Source organism: Spermophilus citellus, assembly GCF_964194105.1.
Source record: "Spermophilus citellus genome assembly, chromosome: 8".
Taxonomy (NCBI): domain Eukaryota; kingdom Metazoa; phylum Chordata; class Mammalia; order Rodentia; family Sciuridae; genus Spermophilus; species Spermophilus citellus.
In genome coordinates this window covers 3,818,089-3,846,037 of record NC_138189.1, presented here as the reverse complement: position 1 = coordinate 3,846,037, position 27,949 = coordinate 3,818,089, and the positions used below count along the sequence as shown (strand labels likewise).

Here is a 27,949-nt window from a genome sequence, read left to right as displayed (position 1 = left end):
ACAGCCCCTGGGTGCCTGGGCCCTGCTTTCCAAGCTACAAAGCGGGAGCTGAAGGGACTGTGTGGTGCCTGGGGGTGAGGTTTCCACAGCCATCTTTACTATGCTACAAATGTTACTTATTTATTTATTTTTGGTTTGGGGATAAAAGCTAATAATACTCATTATTACTTGGGAGAACTTTGGCACCCTATTCCAGATGTCCCAGCTCTGCTACTTATGAGTGACCTTGGGCAATTGCTTGCTTTGTCTAGGCTTGTGTCCCCCCTCTGGTGGCCTGCTGAGAGGGCATCAGCAGCCAAGTTCTCAGTGATTGTGGGACTCACTCTTCCTGGGTGTGGCCCTTAACCTCCATTCCACTCTCAATCCTACTGGCCCCATCTCTTCCTGTGGTCACTGCCCTCCACCAGACACAGCTCATGGAGGGTCCAGAGAGGTGGCTTGCCTTTTCCCCTCCCCTGGGTGTGGTCAGGAGGGGACTTTGGTGCCTAAGGCTTCGTCAGTGGCTAGCTTGGGAGACACAGGAATGTGGAGAGGAGTGTTAGAAGGACCTGGAGGAAGCTGAGCTTTGTGGCTGGTTTTGTAGTCAGGTACAGCACAGGTACCAATGGCTCTGCTGGCTCGAGTGCCATTGGTGGGGAGGTCTCCCCATCAAAAACATGGGTGCCCCCCTTTCCCTCCTTTTCTCTGAGTGCTTAGTGCACTCCAGGGGCACCCAGGCTCTGGAGTGTTGAATGACCTATGTGGCCTCTGCCTTGGTGACTGACACACTTGCAGGGAGGCAGGCAAGTGGCCAGGGAAGCCCTGAAGCAGCACGGCTTCCCTCATGGACAATGTGCCATGGGGGGCAGCAGGGCGGGCCCAGGGTGAGCCCAGGGTGAGCCTGGAGAAGCTGGCGGAAGTGGATCCTACCCAGACTGCAGGATGAACTCAAAGTAGCCAGCAGGCAGAGTGCACAACAGTTAAAAAACCTGAGGCAGGTGGGATACTGAGTAGAGGTGGGGCATGGCAGAGGCAGAACTGTGTTGGTCCCAGAGCTCTTTGTCCCCACATCATGGAGAACCTTATAAAAATGGCATTGTGTCTTACAAAGTCTAGCTTAGAAATCAGGGAGCTGGAAGTGGTGGCCTCTGTGGGAGAAATCGTACAAGGAGCAGCCATGGGGATGTATCAGCTAGCTTCTGTTGCATAACAAATGACCCTCAAAACTGGTGGCTGAAGACAATAACTGAATAGTTAGCTCATAGTTCTGAAGGTGGACAGTATGGGTTGGGCTCAGCGGGGTGGCTCTTCTGTTCTTATGGGCTCAGTCACATGTCTGGCCAGCAGTCATTATCTCTCTGCTTCTAGGCTTGGTTGGCAGCTGCTTGAGGGAGCAGGGTTAATTGGCAATGCGTCTGTTACCCTCCGGCAGGTTAGCCTGGGTTCATGCACATGGCACCTGGGCAGAGACTCGAGAAGCAGAGTGCACAGGCCTCAAGGCCCAGGCTCAGGACTTACCTAACATCACTGCTAAACGTTTCATGGACCACAGCAAGGCTCAGAGCAGCCTGTGTTCCACTTATGAGTGACCTTGGGCAATTGGCCTTGGAGGGAGGATCTCTGCCTAGGATGTAGGTACGAGGAAGGGACTAACTGGCTGTTTCTGCCCACTGGGGCGTGGTCTGGAGCAGGGAAGGTCTGGGGAGGTGTGACACTGTCTCCCAGATTCCAAGCCATGTCCTGGGGGTCAGGAGGCAGGCAGTGCTGTGGGTCCAGAGGGCAGAGTGAGGATCTGGGACTCTGTCCAGGGAAGGTCTTTCTACCAAGAGGAGGTCCCTCGTGGGCCTGGCTGGCCATGGGCACTGGAGCTGCCAGCAGCCTTGTTGGAAAGAGGGTCAGGGATCCCGGTGCTAGGGACTGGGTGGCCTCTGAGACCATGCAGAGGACCCTGTATTGAATCTGGCCCATGCCTTGGGTGCCCTTGCCTGACTCCTGGGGTTTCCCTTTACAGAGAGCTCTCCTGGCCTCTGGCTCTCTGGTTGAGGCAGGTTTGCAAGCTTTTGCAGTGAGAGCCCCTGCTCAGGAGTGTGTGGATCTCTTTCTGAGGAAGCTGGTTGAGCTTTTCTCCAGTCACTGGCTTTCTGAGTCCACCTTCTTCTGGGTGTCCCCTGAATTTCACATTGGCAAGTCCTTCTCAGGCGAGCAGCCCTCTCTGCACTGGTCCAGGGACATGCTGGGTTCCTGGTAAACATGGATGGAAGTGAGATCCTGACGTGGCAGGCTCAGCTAGTCAGGGTGTGCCATCTGCTGTAACAAACAGCCCCAGTGATCTGGAGGCTGCATAGGCTACATAGGCTCAGCATGTGGTGAGGCCTGGTGCTGCCCCATCCAGAGCCCCAGCACAGAGGCAGCGCGTGGTGAGACAGTGAGCTGCCAGCTCAGGCCTCTGTGCTTCTTGTGAACCCTCTAATCATCCTGGAGACCCCGCTCTCCTGGCCTCAACACCCAGGACTTTGGAAGACGAGTTGAACCCAGAGCAGATGGAGTCCAGCCTCATCTGTGCCACCTTGGAGGCTCTCCCTCCTCCAGCCTCACAGTTTGGGGAAGAGTGCACCAGAGGGCATGATCCCTCACCCCTGCCTAGCCACTGTGGGACTGCTCCGACCTGCGGAACCTGACTAGTTGACCTCCTTCCCCGCTGCTGTCCCTGTCCTCTCGCCTCATTGTGAGGCCCGGCGTCCCCCCATGCCTGCCCTGTAGACCTGTGGCTGGGCCTTCCTTCCCACTCTAGCCTTCCTCTAAAGGTGGACTGTCATGGGCCAGGCATGGCTGCCAATGGAGGGGAACCTGTGGACCAGCCGGCCTGCTTGGGCTGGGTCTATACCAGGCTCAAGGCCACTGGCCATGCAGGACAGAGCTGAGAGAGGAGAGCTGGGTGAGCACGGGGTCCCTGTCCTCTGGTCCACTTGCATGTTTGGCCTGGGCCAGGTCATCCTGCCATTTTTTAGACCCAAATCCTTCCCCCATCTCGGCCATCAGCAAGCCCTGGTGGTTCTTCTCCTGGACATTCGGAACCGGTACCCTTGTCTCTGTCTCCTGGCACCTGCTGGCCCAGCTTCAGCACCTCCTACCTGGACACCTGCACATGGTCTCCCCAAGGGGCCACCCAGCCTCCCAAGTGAGCGTTCAGAGAGGGAGGTCCAGTGCTGATCAGCTCCTAACTGACCCATGACTTCCTCCACATTGGGGTCCCGGGGCCCCCTCAATGCACCCCAAGGTATCCCCACCCACTACCCCGCTGGTTCTCCAGGGCCTAGTTCTCACTCCAGCCCCCAGCCTCTTTGGCACCCCATCTCCCAGCCGTCACCCCACCCAGCCTCTCCGGGGATGTCTGCCCTGCCTCGCCAGGTTCCAGCTGAATGTCACCTCCCGGGCCACCTCCCTATCTACCCTGTTTAGGATGCCATTCCACACGTGCTTTTCTCTTTAAATGCATTTCCCATGATATTATTTTAATGAAGTTCTCCTTTTCAAACATCGTCCTCTGTATTGTGTCCTTACATGTGGCTCGTCAGCCCTGCCCCATTAGGTGGCAGGCTTCAACGTCCTCATCTGTTGATGCAGCTCCCAGTGCCCAGCATGACACTGGTACGTGGTAGGCCCTCCCCTGGAGTGGAGGGCAGAGGTGGACGCTTTCTAGGACCTGTCTGAGATGCTGGCCTGTGGCTGGAGGCCCCGTCTCCCCTGGCACCAGTCAGTCCTAGGGAGGCCAGGCTGCTGCTGGCGCTCTCTGGGTGCCCGTCTCTCCTGGGCTTCAGGTGGATGTGTGCTGGTGAAGACCGCGCAGCCCTGTTTGGTGGTGTTCCAATTCCCATGGTGAAGATTCCCTCACCATGGCCAGTTTCAAGCTACTGACCCTGGATGCACTGATCCTGAGGTTCTGTGGCCTCCTGGCACTCTGTGGGTCTGGGGACAGAGGCTGGGGGAGCAGGGGAGCTGCCTCTGACCCTGAAGGGCAGGTGGGATGCGGCCAGCTTTTGCTGGAGCTCTGGGCCCCTGGCCTGCCACCCCCGCCCCCACACTTTCCCTGGCTCTGCGTGAGGAGCAGGCTCGGGAGCACAGGCCCTGCCTGGCCCTGGGGCTCCGTCCCGTTACTGCTCATTTCCAAGAGTTCTAGGCTCCCTCTGGCCTCTGCTCCTCTGCCTGCAGACAGCCCTTGGTGTAGGTGTCTGTGGGCAGGGGCCTGGGAGCTCGGTCTGAGCTGGGATCAGCTGTGCAGCCCAGCTGACCCAGTCCTCTGCTCTGGGAGAGGAGACCACGGCTGGAGTGGTCTAGCAGTCTGCCCACAGTCGCCTTGCGCACTGGTTGCAGCCCCTCCTGCTGGTCCCACCTCCTGGTGCACGGTACCCACCTCTGCTCGGTGGCAGGGCGCTCCAGCAGCTCTTCTACCCAGAGCCCCTGTGCGGGTGAGGCTCCTCTCAGGAGGGTCTTGGCAGAGGACACAATGGCTTGGTTGTCCCTGCCAGCCCTGGGCATTCTGCATGCCTGAGCCCCACACATCTGCCCACCGGCTGTCACCACAGACAGGCTCCCACCAGCCACGGGGAGTGTGAGGGACCCCGACCCCACGGCCTCTATGGTGCTCTATGCCCCCCACCTCGGCTCCCGGTGCTGGCGTGGGTGCTGCTCTGGGTGGGGACCTGGCTCTGGCCTCCCACGGCCTGGCGCCACCCATGAGCCCAGCTCAGGGACCTGGGTGTGCCTCTTCCAGGGGTGCTGGTGCCCAGGCCACCTCCCTAGGGCTGTCCTCATTCCTTCATGTTCCAGATTGTGACATTTGGGACAGTGCTGTCATGCAGGAGATCCGGAGTTTCAGTTGAGTTGTGTCCCAGAACCCTGTCCCCTGATTGCCATGGGGTGACTGTTGGCTCTGGAGTCCCCCAGGGATGGCCTGACTTCCTGTCTCCATGGGCTTCCCTCTTGAGATCCCAGATGAAGGGTTGTGTGGGGTCCACCATGGAAGAGCCTGTCTCCCTGCTGTTTGTGGCTTCTGGCCCCTCGTGTCCTTGGGAACATCAGCTCGAGGGGTGGGAGTGGGGGCTTCCCCTCTAGTTTGCAATGGCGCCCAGTGGGAGTCATTTCCAGTTCTAGTGACGGCCCCCCACCCCAGGTTGGGAATCAGCTCCACAGTGACTCGGGTCCCTTCCCTGGGTGGGTCGTGGCTTCAGGAAGAAGCATCAAGGCTTCGGGACGGCCACGTCCTTGTCAGGAGGCCAGGCCATGGCCGTCCTCTCACAACAGGGCTCTCTCTGGCTCGAGGGGGCCCCAGCCTGGTCTTCAGACAGGTTTGGCCTGGCCAGCAGAGGACTCAAGATAACTCATGAGACCGTCAGTGTTCAGGAATCGCGAAGACTCGCGCATGGCAGCAGCCTGGGGTTCTGACCTTGCTGGAGAAATCGGGAGGGACAGCCTGGCTGGCATTCTTGCAGGCCACGGGGCTGGGGCTGGGACCGGCCACAGGGGGGGCCCGGTTCTGGCAGTGTGCAAGTTCTGGGCCTGTCTGGTCCAGTCTAATCTGGGAGGGAAACAGGTCCCTGAGGATCGTGAGCCAGTCCTGGGGGGACCCAGGGCCAGGCGTCCATGAGGCATGCAGGCTCCCTCCCCATGGGCCTCAGGAGGGACAGAATGTGGTGCTGAGGTTTCAGCCACCAGGGCTTGTCATTTGTTGGCCTAGTTCCCCCCAAGAACACCTTGGAGGGCTCCTGTGGCCGCGGTGCTCCACGGGAGTGGGAGCGGGGAGCGAGGGAGGCGTGGCCGCCCGCAGGCGGCGCTCTCCTGGGGGGCCCTGGGTGGAGGCTGCTCTTCCCCACACTCTGGAGGACATGGGGCAGTGGCAGCCCTGAGCCGGGGGAGAACCTGCAGGGGTTTGTGGCCTTGCCGCCAGGGGACCACCCGGCTCCAGCCCGGCTCCGAAGGCACCTTCCCAGGAGCCTGCCGGTTCTGAGGGCGGCTCCCGGGCTGTCATTAGGCCCTGCGTCGTCCACATGTGCCGTGCTACTTCCAGGAGGGAGGCTTTGATCAGAGAAGAGCAGATCCCTTCTCCCCATCTCAAGCAGGGGGGAAGAGGAGAGGCCCCGAGAGACACAGGAGCCGCCTACCCCTCCAGTTCTGGCCCAAAGGGACGCCCCTTCAGCCTCAGGGTGCAGATGGACTCCCAGGACAGCTGTGCGTGGGCTGTCCAGGGCACCTGGGTCCTGGGGTCCAGGAGCGCAGTCCTCAAGGCTGGATTCCCTGTGTCCTCGGCACCATATCAAATGCAGGTGTGGAGGCCCTCTGAACACCGAGAGTTGGAGACTGGACACTCAAGCCAGGGATCTGGTCTCCTGGCCCCCACCCCACTCTGGGCTTCATTAGGAATGGGGTAAGGCAGTCAGGACAAGAGGGGACCATGTGGGGAGGGCGAGGAGCTGGAGGTGTGCCCGTGATCCAGGGACCCCACAGGAGCTGCCTTTGACCGCTGACCACCATGGGGGTGGGACGGACGGGCTGGGTCACTGCTGGAGAGGGGCAGGACCCTCGCGTTGAGGTCTGCTTCGGGGTCCCTGGCACACCCGGCCTGCTGCAGACGGAGGAGCGTGCCCTTGGTTTGCACAGCATCCCCGGGAAGGTCACTGGAGCCAGGTGGGACTGATTTGTTTTGTCTATGGGGGTCTTCATACCTGGAGGCCCCCCCAGAGCAGCTCCCCACAGCACACAGCTCTGGGTGGCACCTGGTGCTGCCGTCTGTGCCCTTCAGGACAGACCAGGGGGAGGTTTCTGTCTAAAACATTCTGAAGTGGCAGGGCTTGGTACTTCTCCTTGTCCTGGTCCCTGTTCTGAGCCAGCTCTGCTCTAGGTGACGGGAGTATGGCAGGGACCTTGGAACAATCCCTCCCCTCCTGCAGGACAAGCTTGGGGGAGAGTTGGGGGCACATCAACAGTGTCCTAGGTGTTGAGGGCTGGACAGGAAGGCAGGGGCAGGAGTGACGGGGGTCTGGGCATCCAGAGTGCCTCCCGAGGGCCCAGCTGAGGAGGCTCTGCAGGGGGTGGGGCAGCAGAGGGACCTGGAGCCAGGCCCAGGGGGTCCCCGGCAGGCAGTGCAGCCAGAGGTGGGGGCCTTGGCTTTGAGCTGAGTGAGGTCACAGGGACTGAGCCAGATGCCACCCTGGATCTCTTTGGCCTTGGTGTGGGACAAAGGAAGATAGGAGAGTAAGGACATTAAGTGGGCCCCTGTGCCTGGAATGGGACCTGTGGGTGCTCAGGACCCAGGTCCCGGCCAGCCCTGGGTGGGCGTGGCCCTGTAGAATTGTTGCCAACTGGGCACCATGACACGCTCATTGTGGACAAGGACCTGTGGGGACACACTTGGTCAGCAGGCACCCAGGCCCAGGGGGGAGGCCAGAGGAAAGGGCAGGAGAGACCCTGCCCTGACTGCCCACCGACTAGATGGTCACCCAGGTCGTGGTTTTTCCCTGTGCCTGCCTCTGGCTGCCCTGTGTGGCTGGCCATGTCTCTAGGGAAGCATCAGGTCAGGAAGCCGTGACATGTCACCACGAATGTCAGCCAGGGTCCCAGGCTAGAATAGAGGCACAGGCTTGGCCTGTCCCAGAGGGGCAGGTCTGGTGGGGACACACGCCAGCAGAGAGCCTGGGGAGATGGTGGGCTGCAGGACGGGGACAGTGTGTCGGTGACGTCAGGTGCCTGTGTTTTCAGCCTGACACAGGCCGCTTCCCAAGCATGATCACCTTCCGGGGCCACCTGGTGTGCCCAGGCTCGCCCAGCCAACAGCGGCCAGGGTGGAGGAGCCCAGAAATTCTGGCCAGCCGTGCCTATGTCCCTGGAGCCATGGCCTGGGCCGGAGATGGTCGCCTAACCTTGGCCTCTCAGGAGGGTCCACCCGCTCATGCTGGGCCAGCACTCTGGTTGGAGCAAGTTCATCCGAGTGGCCTCCCTGACCCAGGCTGCATGGGGAGTGGCCACTTCTACTCCTGTGTGGGCCCCGGATGTTTGAACACCTACTGCACATGGCCCTGCGTGGGGCTTGAGGACAGAGCAGGTGTCATGCCCCGTTCTCCCGGGGAGACCTCACCGGGGGAGGGTACTGCAGCGGGGCCTGAGCAGGCTGAGCCTGGGGGAGACACTCCTGCTGGAGGGACACCTGGCAAAGCTGAGGAGGAGGGGCCTTGCAGCCCAGGGGCCACGCCTCTCGCGGGAACTGAAGCAGCAGACCCGGGCTGGAGCACAGCTCAGTGCTAGAGCAACTGCCCGCTGGGCCAGGCCCTGCGTTCTGCCCGGCACCACCAACAAGACCAAGCCCGCAGACCGCATTTGGAGAATGCTCCCAGTTTATAAAGCATCTGCACAGCCACTTCCCCAGGATCCCACTGGCCCCTGACAGGTTTAGCTGGTCCCCGCAAACCTGTGGGGCCGGCCTCTGGGAAGGGGCTTGAGGACATCTCCTGGAATTGTCTCAGTATCCTGTGAGGCAGGTGTGGCCACCCCAATCTACAGATCTGAAGACTGAGGCTCCGGGAGGGCGTCCTCCCACAGCCACCCCGAACCTACAGGGGCTATTCCTGGGCTCTACCCAGCATGCATTGCTCTCTCCATGTTGAGCACACCCAAGACTTCTGCCCAGCCCCAGGGAGGCTGAGCTCAGAGTGAGAGGACAGGGTCCCGAGGTGGGTGGAGACATTGGAAGGATGGCTCTGGGTCCAGGCACCCCCCAGGGAGTGCAGAGATGCTGGCACCTCACAGGTCCCTGGGGGACCACCCCAGCGACCTCAGGTTGAGCTGTGGCTGGGCGAGCCACGTAGCCTGGCTGAGACCCAGTCCCCACACTGAGCTCTGCCCGGGAGGCCCAGTCTGACTAGCGAGCCCACCACCATCCCTCCACCTCCGCCGTGGCTCCTGGGGCTCGAGGGGCATCCACAACCCCTGCTGCGCTTCTCGGCTTGGCGCCCAAGGGCAGCCTTGGCTGGGTGGTGCACTTTGTCCTGTGCACTAAGTCACATGGCAGAGACCCGGGGATACCAATATCTGGCTTCGTCTTTCAGCCTGCCCCTCCCAGCCCCCTCCTCAGAGCCTCAGTTTTTCATCTGTGAAATGGAGATGGGGACAGCACCCACCTCCTGGGGTCCCTGTGGGATGCAGAAGCCTCCGGGGCCAGCAGTCACAGGCTCTTGGGCTCTGGCAGCCACGGTCACGGGTGCTCCCTGCTGTGGAAGGATGTTTCTTTCCACACGAGGCGCTGGCAATGGCTTACAGCGTTGCACAGCTCGGCGGCCTCCGGGCTGCTGCACCAGAAGCTGGGGCCCAGGACGCACTGGTCGGTGCCCATCAGTGGGACCCTGGAGGCGTGGCAGGCCCCCATCTTCCTGCACACAGCCTCAGGGTCCATCATCTCCTTGAGGCTCTCGATCAGCACTGGCTCGTATTCGGTGACGAAGCGGCTGCACTGCACCATGTAGGGCAGGGGCAGGATGTGGCAGCCGCCCTTGAAGGCTTTCAGGATGTCCCGCTTGGTGCTCTTGAGCTCCAGGTTTTGGGAAGACACACCCAGCAGCCTTTTGCACCCATTGCAGAAGCTGCCCTGACCATCCTCGTTCAGCAGCAGGGACGGCTCCTTAGCATGGGCCCCCGAGACGGCCCTGGCCTGCCTGCGGCTGCTACAGAGCCGGATGGTCTTGCACACTCTTTCTGGGGTGACTCTGCTCACCATCTGCACCAAGGAGGGGCTGTAGGTGTCCACCAAGGTGATGCACTCCTGGAGGATGGAGGCGGGCATCAGGGAGCACACTCGCTCCAGGGCCTGGCTGATCATGGCCTCGGTGCTGTTGGTCACCAGCCACTGGTCCAGCTTCTGGATCACATCCAGGCACACCTCGCAGGTCAGGCCTGACTTCATCTGGACCTCGTTCCTCCTCGGCAGCCCCAGTTCCAGGGAGGGGACCCCGTCCACAGCAGCTACTTGAGCCACCTGGCGGGCAGGCTCCTCACAGAAGCCACCCTTCCTGCAGACCCCTTGTGGTGGGAGAAGTCTCAGAGTCTGCTCTGCAGGGACAAAGAGCTGGTAGATGTAGCTCTTGCAGAGGAGAGCCAGGCCAGGCTCCAGGGAGTCACACTGCCCCTGGACGTTCATCCCTGCCAAGGTCAAGTTGGACCTCTGAGCATCCTGGAGCTGGGAGACCAGCCGGACACACTCTTGGCACACAGCACCCCCAGGTTTCTGTGGAGGGTGGAAGCTGAGGGCCCCGTTGGCCATGAATGGGGCCACTGCCTGGGAGGTGTCCTCCTGGGAGAGTGGTCCCCCTGGTCCCCCTGGGGCAGCCAGGTGCCTCTGCAGCGGCTCACAGAGGGTGAGCGCAGTACACACCTGGGCTGCAGAGCTGCCCGGGTCTCTGCTGATCATGCTCAGGATGACCGTGCTGTGGGCGTCCACCATCCCTTTGCATGAGGCTGAGGACTCCTGGCTGGGAAGCCACTCACAGGTCTTCATCATTGAGGCCAGGACGTCGGACTCAGTGGCGTCCGGGTTCAGCCCGTTGCCAGCAGCAGCCACCACTTCTTGGCACACATCACAGGGCAGGGACTTGGTGGTGGGCTTGCTCCAGACAGCTGTTTGGCAGTGCCCCAGAGCCCCGCACCTGGCAGCTGCCTGCAGATCACGACACCATACCTCGGGTCCCTTGGCACAGTCCTGGGGGCCTGAGATGGGGCCAGCCATGGTGGGCCCCAGGAGGCTGGACAGGAGAAGCAGGGCACACAGCATGCTGCCCAGTGACTGGCGTTCCGGTGCTCCTGGCTGCCTGGCTGCTATAAACCCGGCTCTCTGGCCTGTCCCTGAGCAGGCGCAGGGGAGGTTTAGATGAGGCTGGGAGGTGGTTTAGATGTTCAGGGTTGGTCTGCTGGCCAACTGCTATAAACCCGCCTCCGGCCCCTCCTGCAGCCTGACTCACAGCCCCACCCTGCCGCCCTGTCAGCTGGCCTCTGCCTCCTCCTCCCTGCAGGTGTTCAGAGCCCACTCCTGTTTAGTGAGGCCTGCCTCCAGGTGCCTTCCTGGCCCCGCCCTCTTCAGGCCTGGCAGCTTCTGGAACGCCCTCCCCTCCCCCCATCACATACACAAGGTATGTGTGACTTGCTGGGTGGCCTGGGCCTCCTCCTGCAGGGAGACCAGGGGATGGAAAGGCATCTGTCCTGTTTCCAGAGGACAGGGAACGCGTCCCCCACCCCCATTGCTTTCTAACTGGGCTCTGGTAGGACACTTGGTCTGGGTTTTGTTTTTGGCACTGGGGATTGAACCCAGGGGGGGTTACCACTGCACTACATCCCTAGCCCTTTTTATTTTTATTTTTATCTGGAGACAGAGCCTCCCTGAGTTGCTGAGGCTGACCTCAAACTTGCAAGCCTCCTGCCTCAGCTTCCTGAGATGCAGGGTTACAGGGTGCTCACCCCGTGGCTGGAAGGTGGTTTAGATGTTCAGGGTTGGTCTGTGGCCTCGGCTCTGCAGCCCACTGGCCGCACAGTGCCTGCGGGAAGCTCTAGCCTGTGCGATCCAGAGCCCAGCTGTTCTCTTCACTGTGGAAACCTCTGTGAAAGGCCACGTGGGTGGCGCCTGGTGGACAGGCATACGCTTGCTGATAGCACACAAACACAAAAGGGCTTGTTTCCACCTGTGTCACTTGGTGTCCTTTTTCTTCCTTGGTTTCAAAATATTTGTTAGGCAAGAGCATTGGCACCCATGAGAACACACAGGTGCAGAGGCCTGAGGCCCACAGCCCAGGGGAGAGTTCCAGGGCAGCCTCCTGCTTGGCCCCGTTGCCAGGGCCCCATGGCAGGGGCTACACGGGGGCTCCCTGGGTGTTTTGTGGGCCTGCCCACATATGGACACCTGCAACTCAGGTTCTAGGCCTTGGAAGCTGAGGCTGGTGGCCCAGGCGCCCCGTGGCCTCTCCTGAGGAATGCGGCCCAGCCCTTCCAGGGTCGTCCTTCCAGGCTGCAGGGCTTGCCAGGGAATGGGATCCTACATGCTGAGCCCTTTAAATGACTTCCAGGGGCTCTGGTTCCTTGGGGCCAGGGGAGGGGACCACCCCAGGGAGGGGTGGGACAGGGTTCTCAGCTGCAGGGAGGGCATGAGCTGGGTGAGTGGCCCCAAGTTCCTGCACAGGGTGGAGCGGGACTGGGTGGCTCTGTGGAGGTCTGGCCAGCAGGCCTTGCGCTTCCACACCCACGGCTCGTTCCTTGCCTGCCGATGGCCGCCCACAGCCGCCCAGGGCCAGGCACAAGGCGGAAGCAAGCAGAAGGTCCTGCCTGAGGTATGAAGGTGTGGTGGCCTGGGAGCCCCCTGACCTTCCATTCCCTCACCTTCCAGCCCCATGTCACTTCCTGAAGCATCTTCCATGCAGGCTGGCTTTCCAGAGGCCAGACTGTCCTCCTGTCCTGGTCCCTTGGGCCTGCTTACTAGTTGCTCCCTTTGGAAGGCCCGCCATGCTGCGTGGACACTCGTTCCTGGGTGGAATTCCCACTGGGTGTCACGTTTATTTGCCTGTTCCCCTTTGATGGGCAGGTGGGTCGTTTCCAGCTAGTGTGGATGCTGCTGCCCTGCGGTCTCTGAGCACGTCTTAGGGATGGGCCAGACTGGGCTCTGGGAGCAGAGCTGTGGGGTAGGGTCTGCAGCTGTGGGTGGCGTGCACCACAAGGTGTCCAGGTGGTTGTGCCAGTTCCGGCCCCACAGTGTTGGAGGGCTTCTGATTGCCCTGCGTCTGTATGTTTTGGGGGTTGCGGTGTTGTCTGGACACCACAGTCAGCCCTCCGCGCCTGCAGCTGGGTGCCTGCAACTCCAGTCAGCCCGACGCTCACTGCAGGGTTCACAGGCCCCAGAGGGGAGAGGCTCCGACAGAGAGCCCCCCCGACTTCAGACCATGGCAGTCCCAGGGCGCCCCGTCTCTGGAGGGCAGCTCTAAGTGGAGGGTTCCAGGGCTCTCAGCCTGGTAATTTGCTAGGAGGCAGCTCCTGGGACTGAGGCAGGCCCGTGGCTCCTGACAGGCAGCTGCTGAGGAAGGACACCGGAGCAGGGAGGGCAAGGCGGGGACAGACGAGGGCATCCTGCCCCCCGCACAGCCCCTCCATGGGTCCCGCTCCCACAGTTCACTGGATCTGGTCGAGGGTTGTAACAGAGTGGACCTCCAGCACCCCGAGGGCAGTGAACACTGGGAGTTCTGTCCCCCAACCCCATCCTGAGGCTGTTAGGGCCCTGGGCCAAGTCAGCTGGTTAATGAACTCAGACGTTTTGAGGACGGGGACCTCCTGCCATGGGGAGACTCCCGGCACTTGGGAACTCTGCGCCAGGAGCGGGGATGAACCAAGCATGTCCCTGTACCGCGTTTCCTTTTGATGCAATTTTTAATTTAGAAGAAACAGTGGAGGAGCCCGTGTCCCTTCCCACACACGTACCCTCACCCCAGGTACATCATTGATCCTCCATAGACCACCCGCCCGCCTTTCTCCTCCCCATCCCTCCGCCTGTCTGTCCCTCCATCCCTCTGTCTGTCCTCTCAGCCGCACACATACACATTTGCAGGGGGGTGGGGTTTCCTAGCCCGCAGTGCAGGTGAAGTCCATGTCCTTTGTCCCCCTGCTTCCCCACGCCTTGTCTTCTGTGATCACAGGGCGGGTGTAAAGTTGGGAGCTGTGTTGGCAGCTCTGTTGACACACTTAGGCAGCCCAGCCCGGGCTCCCTGGGCGCCAGCACTATTGTGTGTGGCAGGTTATCTCCAGAGCAGTCCAGCCTGTCACAGGTTATGCTCTCTGCTCATGTCCCCTTGGTCACCTCCTCTGGGTGCCCCTTGCAGCCCTTCTTGGCCCCTTATAACTGGAGTATGGGCCAGGGACTGTCGGGGGCCCCTTGGTTTGGGTCCATCGGCTGCTAGCCAGGGGCCTCCATCTGGGCTGTGCGCTGCTGGTGGGTGGCCTGCCAGCTGCCCCGGGCCTTGTCAGTGTGTCCTGTGCCAGCCACACAATGCTGGTATACCCAGGGTGGTCACTGCCGACCCCTTGGTTGGGATCTACTCCTTTCCTCCTCTGTAAAGCTACTATTTCCTATTGTAATTAATAAGTCATATTAACAAAATTATTTTGAGACCATGTAGGTCTCCTATCCACTAATTCACTACCCCATCTTCCTTCCACATTTATTAATTTGTATTTTCTTCTCCCTATTCTCTCCTCTTCCCTCCTTCTTTTCTCATCTCTTGAAGACTTATGAATTTTTATTGTATTTTTATTATTCTGAAGTCTTGTGTATGTGATTTTAAGTTGCATTTAGTAGGTTCAACTCCACTTGACTAGGAATGGCTTTTGTTCCTGAGTTGTTCCAGCTCTGACCCTGGGAGCCCTGTGGAGCCATCATGTCCCTTTGCCCTGGCCCTGGCATTCCCGGCCCTCCTAGACTGCCTGGGACCAGCGTTCCGGCCCCTCTTGGGCTTTCCTGGACCATCCTGCTTGCCAAGAAAAGTGGTTTTAGAGACCAGGATCTGGACACCCGTGTGCTCACGGCCGAGGTGCTGCCAGTGCTCCGGCACTCACCAAGCAGGGCAGGGTAAACAGTGACTGCTCACTCACGAGGTCAAGAAGGAAGGCGGAAGGGGCCGTGTGTGTGGAAAGACAGAAACATACCACTGTAGATACAGAAACAAATAAGGTGCATACACATCTACATATGTCACCTGGAACAAACTCAGGTACCCGTCTGCCTACACATCTGCCACCCATGCATCCACCCATCCATTCATGCACCCATCCACCCGTCCACCCATCCGTCCACCCATCCATCCATCCATCTACCCACCCACCCAACCACCTATCCCACCCACCTACCCATCCACCTATCCATTCATCCACCCACCCACCCACCTATCCTATCTTCCTAAGATCATGAGCTCATACTGATACTTCTGCCACACACAGCACATTCCAGCTGTGTCCCTTTCGATATTTATACTTTTCCTGCTCAACAATGAGAAGATCCCATTATCTTTTTTTTTTTTTTAGTTGTAGATGGACACAATACCTTTATTCTATTTTTTTATGTGGTGCTGAGGACAAAACCCAGGGCCCCACACGTGCAAGGCAAGTGCACTACTACTGAGCCACAACCCCACCCCCATTAACTTTAATGCGTTACTCATTTGCTGAACCCAGAATGTATTTAAAAACGTTCAGAAATACTAACCTCTGGGGAAAGCCGAGCCTGCTCAGCAGAGTTCTGGGTCTGAGCGTCCGTCTTTGTGGTGGGATTGACACACAGATCACACGCATCTTAACGGGGCAGTTCAGTGAATTTTCACTGCACACACACTTGTGTAAGTCAAGTGTGCAGTGGTCCCTGGTGCCCGGCTGTGCGTCCGTGAGAGTGATGGCTTTCCTGGTTGTCCCCATCATGGGTGAAGGTCCCCTGTCCTTGCACCTTGCCTTCATGGGATCTGCAGCATTTTCTCCTGTTCTGTTTCTCTCATGTGACACCCCAGTATGTGTCCACACTGTCCCTTGCAGCTGTGCAGAGCTGGCCCACTTTTCTGGGCCTGCCCTGCTGTGTGGCCGGGTGACGGTCTGTTCACCCCCCCGGGTTGGCGCCGCTGGCTCCAGTCCTGGGTGTCCGGCTGGCCATGGGGTTTATGTGTGGGGAGCCTGTCCCCCCAAGGTCACACCTGCTGCTGTCACTCAGAGGTGCTGCTGGTGCCTGTCACTCCTCATGGCCCTGGTCTCAGTCCCAGCCGCAGCTAACCAGAGCAGCATTTGCTGAACTATTGTGGCTTCTTATAAATCCTGTTATTTCAAAAGTTTTCTGAATGTGATTTACTGTTTCTTCCCAAGGAAAGCAGAGCATGGCTTCGATGGGATCAAGGGAGGGTGTGTGCGGGCTGCTTTGTGGGTAGCCTGACCTGGGGGCAGGGGGTGGGGATGGGGAGCAGAAGGGGAAGATCTGTCCCCACAGCCTGGTCCTGGAGAGCACAGAGGATGCTGTGGCTTGGTCCAGAGAGAGCATCTTGAGACAGCCTAAGCCGGGGTCTGCTGCTGATCGAGGGGGAGACCCTCCCTTCCCTGCTGGCCGCACCGCCCAGCCCTCACCTGCCTGGCCTGCAGAAGGGCGAAGAGTAGCCCCTGTGGACACAGAGCCACTAATTCACTGTCCCCCTCATGGTGTAAGGGGAGGCAGGTGTCTCTGTCTCCTGTCCAGCCCTACCTAGAGGGACTGTCCAATGTGTGTCCTGGAAGGTGGGATGCTGGCCTGCACTGCATGCGTTCTACAGGGTGGTCTGCTTGTCCCCCTGCCCCTGTGTCATGCCCACTGCTCCCAAGACGACGTCTCTCCTACTCTTTGCCCCTCCTGGGTCTTCCAGGGGACATGTCTGTCCCCTGCCTGGGATTCATCTTCACCACCTGGCCATCTGGGGACACCAGGGTGGGGTTCACTCAGATGCCTGTTCCACATATTTCCCAGGACCCTGCTGTGAGCTGGGGACAGCCAAGGTGGGACATGGGGGCTGGAGGCGAGCATGAGGTGTGGCCCCCCCTCCAGGCAGGAGGCTGAGATTACGTATGGGGTGGGGGTGGGACCATGGTGACCCACTGCAGCCCACCAGGGAGGTGACGTGGCCGTCCAGGAGAAAGCGCCCATCCAGGCTGGGGGGCAGAGGCCCTGGGGTGGTGCTGCCAGCCGAGTGGGAGCAAGGAGGTGCAGGTGAGGCTGGGAGCCGTGTCGACTGCTCATTTGGCTTCAGGGGGTCTGGGCTGCTTGAGCTGGAGGCCCACAGCAAAGGGCTGGGAGAGGGTTTGGGGGAGCCCGAGCTGGTCAGGGCTCCTGCAGGACAGCACCCACCCACCAGAGCTGGGAGGAGGGAGGGGTCCTGCTGAGCTGAGGGGGCTGAGGGCCACACCTGGGGGGTATCCTCCCCTGAGGGCCCAGTGTTCAGCCCACCTGTGAGCCCCTCTCAGGTCAGGTGTTGTCACCCTGAGCCCAGATCAGAGCTGGGCCTCACCGTCCACCAAGCCAGATCCCAGCCACCGTCCTCCCGCAGGGATTGGCGCATGGGGCCCTGCAGAGATCCCCTTGCTCTTGGGGAAGGAGGTGGCATGGCCAGAGGCCAAAGGCAGTGGGGGTCCGACCACTCATGGATGAGCACCGTGATGAGGACGGGCCTCCCTCCTCTGGGGCCTCCTGCGTCTCCTACTCCGTGGCCCCCACCTGGGGTCACTTAGAGGCTGTACCTGAGGCCTTCTCTCCAACAGGCCTCCAGGTTTCACAGGAGCAGCAGAGTAAGGAGGCCTGGCCTCCAGTCAGGCCCAGCCATGGCCCCTCGCAGGAGCCCTGGGCCTGCCCAGTGAGTGCGAGGAGATGGGGAATGTCCTCGGCTGGGGGAGCACAGCCTGGGCTCGCCACAGCGGAGAGGGACTCTCTCATGCTTCTGGGGTTTCAGCCCCAAATTGGTGTCAGCAGGCGGTGCTGTCCCTGCAGGCTCAGAGAGGACTCCCTGCCTCCCCAGCTCCTGGTGTGGCCGCCTGTCCTTGGCAGGCCGTGGCTCGCGGTGGCCATGTCTCTGTCCTCAGAGCTGTCATCTCTCCAAGTCTCTCTGTTCCTTTCCTCCTTCTCATAGAGACGCCAGCCACTGTTCCAGGACAGCCCTGATGGGTGTCACCTCCTCTTACTAACGACTGCAGGGAAGGCCCTGTGTCCATGTAAGTTCACCTGCACATCCACAGAGCTCAGGGTCCAGCGTGTCTGTGGGGAGCAAAAGTTACCCACGACTGGTGGAGTCTGTGCACTGGTGACCTTGACCTTCAACATGTGCCCTGTTAAGATCCAGCCTTGGTCCCCAGGAGCCCAGGCGGGAGACAGCTGAGCCTCAAGTCAGGGTCAGGTGGGGTGGGGGTGGGGTGGAGGCCCTGAAACGTTGTTGGTGACGCCCCCTCTGTCCACAGCCAGCCCTGGGCAAGGGAACCTGGGCTCCCAGAGTCCTATGGCCTGAGAGCAGGGGCTTTGAAGTCACCACCCCAGGGTCTCAGTCCTACCACTTGCCAACCTCAGGGCACCATGATCTCCAGCCACAGAGCCCCAGCTCCGGGCTTGGAAACCTCATCTTGACTGTGGAGCTGCAGAAGCCCGGTGTGGTGGGGTGCCGCAGGGACATAATGATGATCGCAGACCACAGAGGCCAAGGAGCCTGGGAGTTGACACTCAGGACTTGGGTACCTTGAGCCAGAGCCCTTCCTAGTGGGGTCTCAGCACCTTGGGGGATGCTGCAGGGAAAGCACAGGTCCCCACTGGGGAGACGTCTCCTGCGTGCCAGCGCCCTGGGTGGCCCTGCTCCTTCCTGCTGGGTGAGAGTCCTCCCAGCATGTCCCAAGTTCCCACACACGGGCAGGCACTTCCCAGAGGCCGCCTCCCTGGGGCTGGGTTTGGGCTGCAGGCCAGTCTCAGCAGGATGGGCCCCACCGGGCTGCCCATCCTGAACACCTCGAGCAGCTGCAGAGCTCAGTGCAGGTGAGGTGCCTTGCCTCACCCCAGATGGAGGGAGCAGCTGGAGGCGTGGACGGAGTCCCTCTAGCCCTGGTGAAAAGCAGATCCTGGTAGCACCAGGCCGCATCTTGTTTGCTTTGCTTTGTCTGCATGTGAGAACGCAACAGTTGTTTATTAAGCACCTATTGTGTCTGCGTGCTGACCTAGTTCTGGGGACATTTGAGTGAACACAACAGGCAGAAGCCCTGTGCTCCTGGAACTCACATTCTAAGGGCAAAGGCAGAGACTGAGCAACAGACATAAGTGTGGTAATCAGGAAGAAAGTGACGAGCAAGAGAAGTGCTACCTGTTGTGAGGGGTTGGAGAGCCAGGAGCAAGTGTCAGGGGAGAAAGCGTGGGAGGAAGCCAGGTGAGTGTCTGGATGTCCTCCAAGAAGAGAAGCCAGAATGTCCAAAGGTCCTGGGGTAGGTGAGCATAGGAAGGGCCAGGACACAGGTAGCTTGAGCAGACTGAGAGCAGGAGGAGCCACAGCAGCCAGGATTAGCAAGGCCACATGCTGGGCACTCTGGCCTGGCTCTGAGGGAACTAGGGTTTTGAGCAGAGGAGGGCCTGACGGACAGTACTTCTAGGGGATCAGTCGGGGCCCAGAGTGGAGAGCGGAGAGCTGGGAGGACCTGTTGGGCCATGGTATGATCCATTAGAGGCTGTGGGGGCAGTGGCAGCTGTGGGCAGGTGGTGGCCTTGGGGTCCAGGCTGCAGTGAGAGGATTGGCTGGTGGTTTATGTGGGACATGAGAGCTGGGGACACACCCAGTATCTGGCCCATCTACCCTGAGATGGCGGAGGAGGGATGCAGGCAGACCTGTTGGGCTGTCATTGTGACACCAGGGGAGAGGCAGTGCCTGACCCAGGTGGTGTGGGCAGGGAGCACAGAATGAGGCCATCGAGTGGGCTGTGAGGGGAGGAGATGGAAGCCTGGGATTTCGGCATGGGGGCCGCATCCCTCTGGCAGAAGGAACGCTGGGCTGGGAGGCAGGATTAGGCAGGACAGGGTGGGCCAGAGCCTGTGGGACAGCCTCCTGGAGAGAGGCCCCGCAGGTGTGGCTGTCACTGCCCTGCTGGGTGTTATTTGAGGGGGACCTGGCAGGGAGGAGCCCTGGGGGGGGCATGAGGAGGAAGGGGGGGGGCGCTGCGGGAGGCCGCCTGCAGGGCTGGAGCAATCTGGCCTCTGAGAGGTACAGGGCCCCTTGATGGTGGCAGTAGGTGCTGGGTGCAGCCTTGGACCCCAGCAGGGTCAGTGCCGTGGGAAGCCCTGGGCTGGACCCCCAGGCTGGCTGCAGAGCTGGGCCTGGAGACAGAGGAGGGGAGGCCAGAGAGGTGGACTGTTGACGGGGCACCGTGGGCCTAGGCCAGTCTCGCCGCCCAAACGTGAAGCAGGGGACCCCAGATGGGCCCAGAAATGACCAGCTGCTCTTCCTGGTTTGAGCTGCTGCCCCTGGACTGCTCAGAAGCACCCCTCAGGGCCCCTGGGGAGGGCAGGGAGGCCCCTGGCAGGAGCTGAGCGGAGAACCCTCGGCCAGGAGCCCAGGCCTGGCTGTTTCTTTCCCGTTTTCTGTGCTTTCTCTTGCTCCTTCCTCCCCTCCCCCTTCCCTTCCTTTTATTCTCTTTCAAGCCAACAACAGACAGGGCTGGGGATGGAGGAGGAGGGCAGGCGGGAAGGGGCGCTTACCCCGACCCACCCTCAGCATCCAATGCTGCTGGTGAGTGGGGGACAGGCACCTGTCCACCCTGTGGCCTGGGTTTCCCCCACTGCCTCGTCCCTCCAGTGTCACATCAGAGTAGAGGGGACTTGACCTCTGCAGGAGAGATGTCTTCCTCTCCTTTGGAGTGGCCTGCTGTCTCTTGGAGCTTCTGTAACTGTTCAATGACAGAAATGTCGGTCTTCGTCCTGGAGGCTGGACCCTCCGGGGTGGAGGGGGGCCTGGCCGGGCCTCCTGCTGCTTGTCCCTGGCTGGATGAGGCCTTGCGCTCAGCCTCTCCCTCGTCTTCACGGGCTCCTGCTGTGGGTCTTCATCCAGATCCCCTTCATCAGGACCAGTATGTTGGGTGCAGAGGGACCATTCTCAGGCACTGGGGTGAGGACTACAGTACGTGGACTTGGGGGAGACCCAGCTCACCCCATGGCAGTCCTGAGGCTTTGTCAGTATGCAGGGAGCCAGAGGGGGATGGTTCCCCTCAGTTCAGCATGCTGGGGACCCTGCTCAGGGTGGCTTTGGGCAGCCTGGGAGGGACGGAGCTGCCTCCTCTGGCCCGGCGTGGTGCTCGGCAGTCCTGTTGGGCTGACATCCGCTTCCCTGATGAGGGAGGCTGCAGGTCCACTGGGCAATCGCAAGGCAGAGTTGGGACAACCTCGGGAGGTGGCAATCAGGACCCCAAGACTGTTCCTTCCTGGAGAGGCTGTCCCACCTTTGGGACATCAAGGCTACGGGGCTGGCACCACTTCCCTGTGGGGAAACTGATTAGCCCAGGGCATAATGGCTACTCACAGGCGAATGCCTCCCTTACCCTCAGCTGGGCCGTCTCCGTGGGCTGGCCAGGCCTGGTCCTCCCTGGCGTGCAGGAGCTCAGCAAAGCCATGATACCTTACCAGCAGCCTTCTCTACTAAACGAGGGTCCTAAAAGGACCCTTAGCTCCTAAGGGGTTGTGCATTCATCTGTGATAGCTTCTGGGGAAGGGTCACCAAGATGCAGAGTAGAGGGTGCTGGGGCCAGTGACTAGTGGCCAGGAACGGCCCCCTGATGCCTGGCACCAGCACCTGCCTCTGCCTGCGAGCCTTGCTTATCTGCAGAGTGCCCAGGCAGTGCCTGAGGACAGTTCACGACTAAGAACATTCAGAGAAGCCCTGGCCACCCAACAACCCCTTGAGGAGGCGACCCTTGCCCCCTGGTCACAGTTAGGGACACTGAGGCTCAAGGCAGGTCGGAGCCAGGATTTGGAACCAGGATGTGCACCCTGGGCCACAGCTGGTCCTCACCCACACCAAGCCACCCTCATTCCTGACGGGCGGCGTTTCAGCCATGACCCATCCTCACTGGTGGCAGGGCGCGCCAGACTGTGCCCTGCCTGGAGGTCACTGGCCTAATTTCTGAGCCAGTCCCTTGGTCCATCTGTTGGTCCCAGATGGAAAGATGCCCCAGTTCTGAGGCCAAGGATGGCTCAGAGGCTGTGTGGGGTGTGGTGGGGTGTCTGGACACTTGCTGGACACACAAGCAGCAGAACCTTCTAGGAAAGTCAGGGGAGTTTCCCTCACTCTGGTCCTGCAGGGGGCGGTTCCTTTCTGTCCTGGAGACTAGGGTGGGAGTCCTTGAAACTGCTGAGCGGCCCAGACTGAGGCTTTGGGCTGGGAGCCCCTTTTCTTGGGCATCCAGAGGGGACAGCCCCCACGCAGGACAGGCTCCTTAATGGCTGTATGTCCCCAGGCTCCAGCTCATGGGACTGACCTTGCAGTGGCTTGTCCTCCCTTCTGTTGGTCACTGTGCCACCCTGAGCGCTGTGCTAACTGATCCCCTCTAGGTGAGAGTCCCCATTTTCTGGGGGGATAGGAGTCAATATCACTGCTGCTCCATTGCACAGAGGGAACCCAAGGCCCACCGCGTTCCTCCTGCTGACCCCGTGCGTACACCGTCACCGTGGATCCCATTCCTTGTTTGATTTTTAAGCCCATTCTAGAAAGTGCTTTGTTTTCTCAGAGGGGTAGATACACAATCTGCAGAGAAGTCACTTCACATTTTGGGATGGTGCCTTTCACTTGGCCGTCCTGGTGCTGGGCACCCCAGGCTCAGCGGCCAGCAGGGGTGGGCTCAGGACCCTGGTTTTGGCGCCCACGGCTAGGGGTGCTGCTGAGCACTTGAACTGCAGTTACCAAGGGTTCTGACCCTGGCGGCATTGCAGCTGGCCCCACGCACAGGCACATTAGCCAGAGGGTGACATTCCTCAAAGGCGTTTGGATTCTGGAGGGAGGAGAAGCTGCGCCACAGCCAGGCGTCTCCTCCCGCCCCCGCCAGTGCTGACTTCCTCGTGTGCACGCAGGCCTCCCTCCTGTCCCCCGGGTTTCCATGGCTTTCCACATGTGTCTGTGACAGGGACTCTGGATGCCACCTGTCCTGTGCATCCAGGGTGCAGGATGGTGCAGCGCCCGAGGTTGGCTCTCTGTGCTGCGGTGTTCACAAAACGTGTTCCTGTTGGCAGGTGGGGTTTCACTGGGTGAATAACCCAGTTTTTCTCTTTCCCTTCTGAGGGACGGTGTCCCCCCCACCTTTGTACCATTACATCTTCCCCAGTGTCTGGGGACATATGAGCTGGTGAGTGCACTGTCCTAGGTGTGGCATCCTGGAGGTGGAACTGGAGGTGGGGGTGGTGAGCTCAACTTTTGAGCGGCAGAGGTGGCCACGTTGGGCTGAGAGCCCTGTGCCAGAGGTGACCAGAGAAATTGGACTTCCAGAGCTCACAGTCCAGGGGAGACCCTGGCCTCTCCCCCTCCCCCATGCTGGCTTCCTTCCTTCCCCTGCCGCCCTCCTCTTCCCTCCCCCTCCTTCCTCCCTCCTCCTCTCCGCTACCCTCCCTCTCAGTGCCTCAGAGCAACTCTGCAGAATTCAGGCAGGACTCAGGCCTCGCAGCCCTCCTACTTGCGGGTGGACCTGGGCGGCTGCCAGTGGCTGTCTCTGCTGAGGCGGGCTGAGGCCTCCCCCTGTGCCGCCTTGAGCAGGGGTGCACACACGGTGTGCATGTGGCGCAGGGTAGGGATGCAGCTGGTGCTCAGTAGATGCTCCTGGTTGCTTGGGCAGGCTCATGGCTCCCTCGGCCCGTGGATCTCTGCGGCTGGGCTTCCCCTGCGACCTCCTCCACGGTGCCTTCCTGGGCTGGCCCGCAGGTCATAGGAAACAGGTTCTGAGCGGTCCCAGCAGTCCTGATTTCCAGGAATCTGCAGGCCCCCTCCCCTGGACGCTCCTCCAGCCATTCTTCCCAGGTCCCCCAGGAGCCCCTGCCCGTCCCTCCCAGGGAAGTTCATGAGAAAGACTTCTGGGGCCTGGCAGGGAAGGGCAGGAATGGGGAAACATCTGGAATGTCTTTATCTGGGAAATTAGTTCAGTAACGTTTGTTTTCCTCCCAAAGAACAGAACGCGTTGGGACATGGGGACAACTCTTCTTCCTGTTCAACGGGGGGGGGGGGGGGGGGGGGGGTGTTCTCCCGGGAGAGGGCAGGCCTGCCGTGTCTCCAGTCCCCCTCCTGCAGATGGGTGTGCTCTCAGGCAGTTGAACCCTCCTGGGCCTCAGTGTCCTCCTCTGTGCCTGGAGGGCTTTCCGGGAGGGCCTTCAGGACAGCCTGTCTCTGGCTCTTGGGGCCTACCTGGGGGCAGCGGGCTCTCTGGGTCATGTTACTGGGGAGGATTAGGAAGGCCAGAGGAAGAAGTTCAACCCCACTCCTGCCCTGGCCTGGCACCTGAGACTCCCTGGCATCCTCGGACTGCACGGACAGGCCTGTGGTCTGGACCCTGCTCCCGTGGCTTGCTCAGGAGTGTTCCATGTGACCAGGGCCTGCACCCCAGGGACTCCATTCTGGGCGAGGCCCCAGCCCAGAGCCCCCAAGCAGTATAGGTTCTGTGTGTGACAGTGCAGTACACACCCACTGTCCAGGAGGGTGCCACAGCTGTCCAGGGCTCTCCTGCCAGAGCTCCTAGAGGCCTGGCACATGACAGAGTGGGTGAGTGAGCGAGTGAGTGAGCAAGTGAGTGAGTGAGCGAGTAAACGAGTGAGTGAGGGAATGAGTGAGTGAATGAGTGAGTGAGTGAGTGAATGACTGAGTGAGTGAGTGAGTGAATGAGTGAGTGAATGAGTGAGTGAATGAGTGAGTGAGTGAATGAGTGAGTGAGTGAATGAGTGAGTGAATGAGTGAGTTAATGTGTGAGTGAGTGAATGAGGGAATGAGTGAATGAGTGAGTGAATGAGTGAGTGAATGAGTGAGTGAATGAGTGAGTGAGTGAATGAGTGAGTGAATGAGTGAGTTAATGTGTGAGTGAGTGATTGAGGGAATGAGTGAGTGAATGAGTGAGTGAATGAGTGAGTGAATGAGTGAGTGAATGAGTGAGTTAATGTGTGAGTGAGTGAATGAGGGAATGAGTGAGTGAGTGAGTGAATGAGTGAGTTAATGTGTGAGTGAGTGAATGAGGGAATGAGTGAGTGAATGACTGAGTGAGTGGATGAGTGAGTGAATGAGTGAGTGAATGAGTGAGTGAGTGAATGAGTGAGTGAGTGAATGAGTGAGTGAATGAGTGAGTTAATGTGTGAGTGAGTGAATGAGGGAATGAGTGAGTGAGTGAGTGAATGAGTGAGTTAATGTGTGAGTGAGTGAATGAGGGAATGAGTGAGTGAGTGAGTGAACGAGTGAGTGAATGAGTGAGTGAATGAATGAGTGAGTGAGTGAATGAGTGAGTGAATGAATGAAGTGACCCAGCTCTGGGGGACGAGTCAGCTGGTCACATCTACCATGGGGTGCTGAGGGTACCTACTGGGGCCTCAGTTTCCCATCCAGGGATGTGCAGGTGTCTCTGGGACCCCCCACGTCTGCCAGATGTCCACACTCCTGGCTGTGCCAGGTCCTAGGAATCCCCAGCTGCCAGACCCACCCCCCAGCAGTTGCGCAGTGGTGACGTGGGGCACGGCCTGTGTTCCTGACACCCCAGCAGGTCATGTCGGTGCTGGGGGCGCCAGCAGGTCATGCTCAAGGTCTCACTGCTGAGAACACTCGGGGCACTGCTGACCACAGGCTGGCTGGGAAGACCCTGGACTGTCCCTGCAGGGAGCCTGGGCTTTTCTCTGGGGCAGTGGGGAGCCACAGAGGAGGTCAAGCAGGAGCACGCGAGTTCCAGGCCCCACTGGCTGAGGGACTGCGGGGAGGGAGACAGCCAGACTGAGGCGGAGCCCGAGAAGAGCCGAGGCTTAGGGGAAGCCAGGGCTGAGGCCAGCGAGTGGGGGCCGAGCAGCCTGGGCTGAGAAGGGTCTGTGCTGTGGTCCCTTTGCCTGCCACTGGAGGGGAAGGCCTGTCACACAGGCCAGGAGCTAGGGGTGCGTGTGAGGGAAGGATGGCTGCGCTTCAGTGGCCAGCCCGTGGCCTAGGCCTTTAATGAGCCACTGACCGTCAGGAGGAGGAAGGCCAGGCCCTGCCTCCAGGGGCAGTGGAACTAGTGCTGGCCCTGGTCCCCCTGCGTGCCCGCTGCTGGGTCCCTCCTGCCCCAGCCCTGCCTTCTCCCTGCAGGCCTCGGAGGAGCCCTACGCCCGGAGTTTTTATTTCCTCAGTGAGAAACGGGCAATGCGGGCAGCGAAGCGGAAGCAGAGCAGCGCCCAGCTCAGACGCTGGCGCAGCCGACAGAAGCCCTGCCCAGCGCTCCCCTGGGGCCTGTCCTTGCCTCCTGGCAGCAGGGCCGCAGGCAGGAGTACTGCCCGTGCACAGGCGAGGAAGCTGAGCCCAGAGGAAGGACGAGGTGGCGAGTGGACAGCAGCTGCTGCCGACCAGGTGGCTTGCTGCTCAGACAGTGGCTGCGGGAAGTGCCTCCTGCCCCCTCCCTGTGAGCTGCACAGGGCCTTGCTCACACTGGAGCTGACGGGGACACTGAGCCATCCCGGGGGACCTCCTGGGGCGCCCTGGAGCCTGGCCTCCAGCTGCTGCTGCCAGCAAGACCTGCCTGTGGTCCCCCACCCCAAGGCTCATGTCCTGTCTGGGACAGGATGGCAGAGCTGCTCTTCTGGGGCCAGAGAAATGTCCCCACTGGGACCAACTTCTTTTGAGTTTTCATTTGACTAAACTGGTTCCTCTGTGGTCTCGGGTTTGCTGGGCCCTAGGAACTGGACACAGGCTGCTTTCCCAAGGTGCAGGCCCCAGGAGGGACAGCAGGAGGAAGGACCGTGCTTTGACCCCTGGGGTCCTGAGGTGTCCCACACTGGTCTCCAGTGCGGCGAGCTCAGGTCTAGCTGCTCCCAGGTTTCGCCTGCACCTGCACGTTCCCCCCAGGGCTGTTCCAGCACGGGACACCTGCCTCGGGAAGACCCCCCCATGTGACCCCCCCACAAACCCTCATCCTGAGAATCTGAATGGTGGCCCTCGTGGCATGGTGGGTATACCACCCCGTCCAGTCCATGGGCATGGTGGGCCAGGCATGGTGAGCTGTGAAAGCAGAGCCAGCAGCACAGGGACGGGGCTGTCCCAGGGGCCCTGCTCCTGCCATGGTGACTGTGCAGTGGAGAAGGAATAGCCCCGGGTCCTAAAGGTGCAGGGGTCTTCGGTGTGGGTGTGTCTCCTTTCTCTCCTCTGGGCAGAAGGAAGATTGCTGGGCTTGGAGTCAGGGGACCCTCCTGCCACACGGCTGGGTGACCTCCCACACTGCCTGGCCTCCCTGAGCCTCCCATCCCTCTGCCTTGGGGAGTACGGGGAGGGCGAGGCCTGGAGGGAGCCTGCGCCCTGAGGGTCTCCTGGCCCTCCCAGCCCCTGCCCCTGGCCTCCCTCCTCCCCTCCCAGGATGGCGGGTTGCAGTCAGTCCCTGGTACGTCACCTCTGCTGCCCTCTTGCAGGCCTGCACCCTCCTGTGCTCCCGCAGTGGAGACCTCACCCACACTCCCGGCTCCCAGGGGGCGGGGGAGCCCCGAAGCGTGCGGGGAGCATGTGTTCAGTGGGGCACTGAGGGCCTGGCAGCCCTCCGGGTGCCGACTTCCTGAGCCTCGGCTCCGCCTGGTGGGCCCTTCCACTCCCCGCCAAAGTCTGCCGCCGTGCTGGCCAGTCTGGCTTGGTCCACGTGTGCATCCATCTGTTCACCTGGCTCCAGGGCCGGCCAGGTGTGTCCCCTGAGGACAGGGCCAGTGCCACTGTCTCTGGGGCCTGGCGCTGGACTGTCCTGCCCTGCGCTTTGGTTCCAATTTCTGTAACATGGGCCATGAGAGGACCCGCTCGAGGCCTCCCCGGGATGGAAGAGCTCACTCACAACACACGCGCGTGCGAGGCTGAGGTGTGGGTGTGGGGACTGCCCAGCTGTCACAGAGCCCTGCAGCGGGAGTTCCTCCTCCCACAGCTCCTGAGGCTGGGGTCCAAGACAAAGGTGTCAGCCTCCGCAGGTCTGTGTCCCGGGCTCCTCCTCCTCCAATGAGGACACTGTCACATGGGGTGACGATCACTCTGATAACCTTGTTCTACCAAGGTGACCTCTGGAAAGGCCCCGTCTCCACACAGTCCCATCCCAAGGTCTCGGGGTCAGGGCTTCCCCATGGGGACTTCAGGTAGCCATAACCCAACCTGTAACCAGTGTGACCGGGCCTTGTGCAGAGACAGGGTGAGCCAGCCGGGTGGATGACAGGCTTCCTTTCTGCTCGGGG

The 27,949-nt window shown here is 60.6% G+C and overlaps 2 protein-coding genes across 3 annotated transcripts in view; one reads left to right on the top strand and one right to left on the bottom strand.

Moving 5' to 3' along the window:
- SORCS2 (sortilin related VPS10 domain containing receptor 2) overlaps positions 1–27,949 on the top strand; it is a 350,209-nt gene that overhangs the window by 151,190 nt on the left and 171,070 nt on the right. The gene's annotated exons all lie outside the window — the stretch shown is intronic.
- PSAPL1 (prosaposin like 1) lies at positions 8,405–10,857 on the bottom strand. The gene has a single exon (XM_081304700.1). It carries the CDS (start codon positions 10,787–10,789, stop codon positions 9,221–9,223), a length of 1,569 nt encoding a protein of 522 aa, XP_081160826.1. The 5' UTR covers positions 10,790–10,857; the 3' UTR covers positions 8,405–9,220.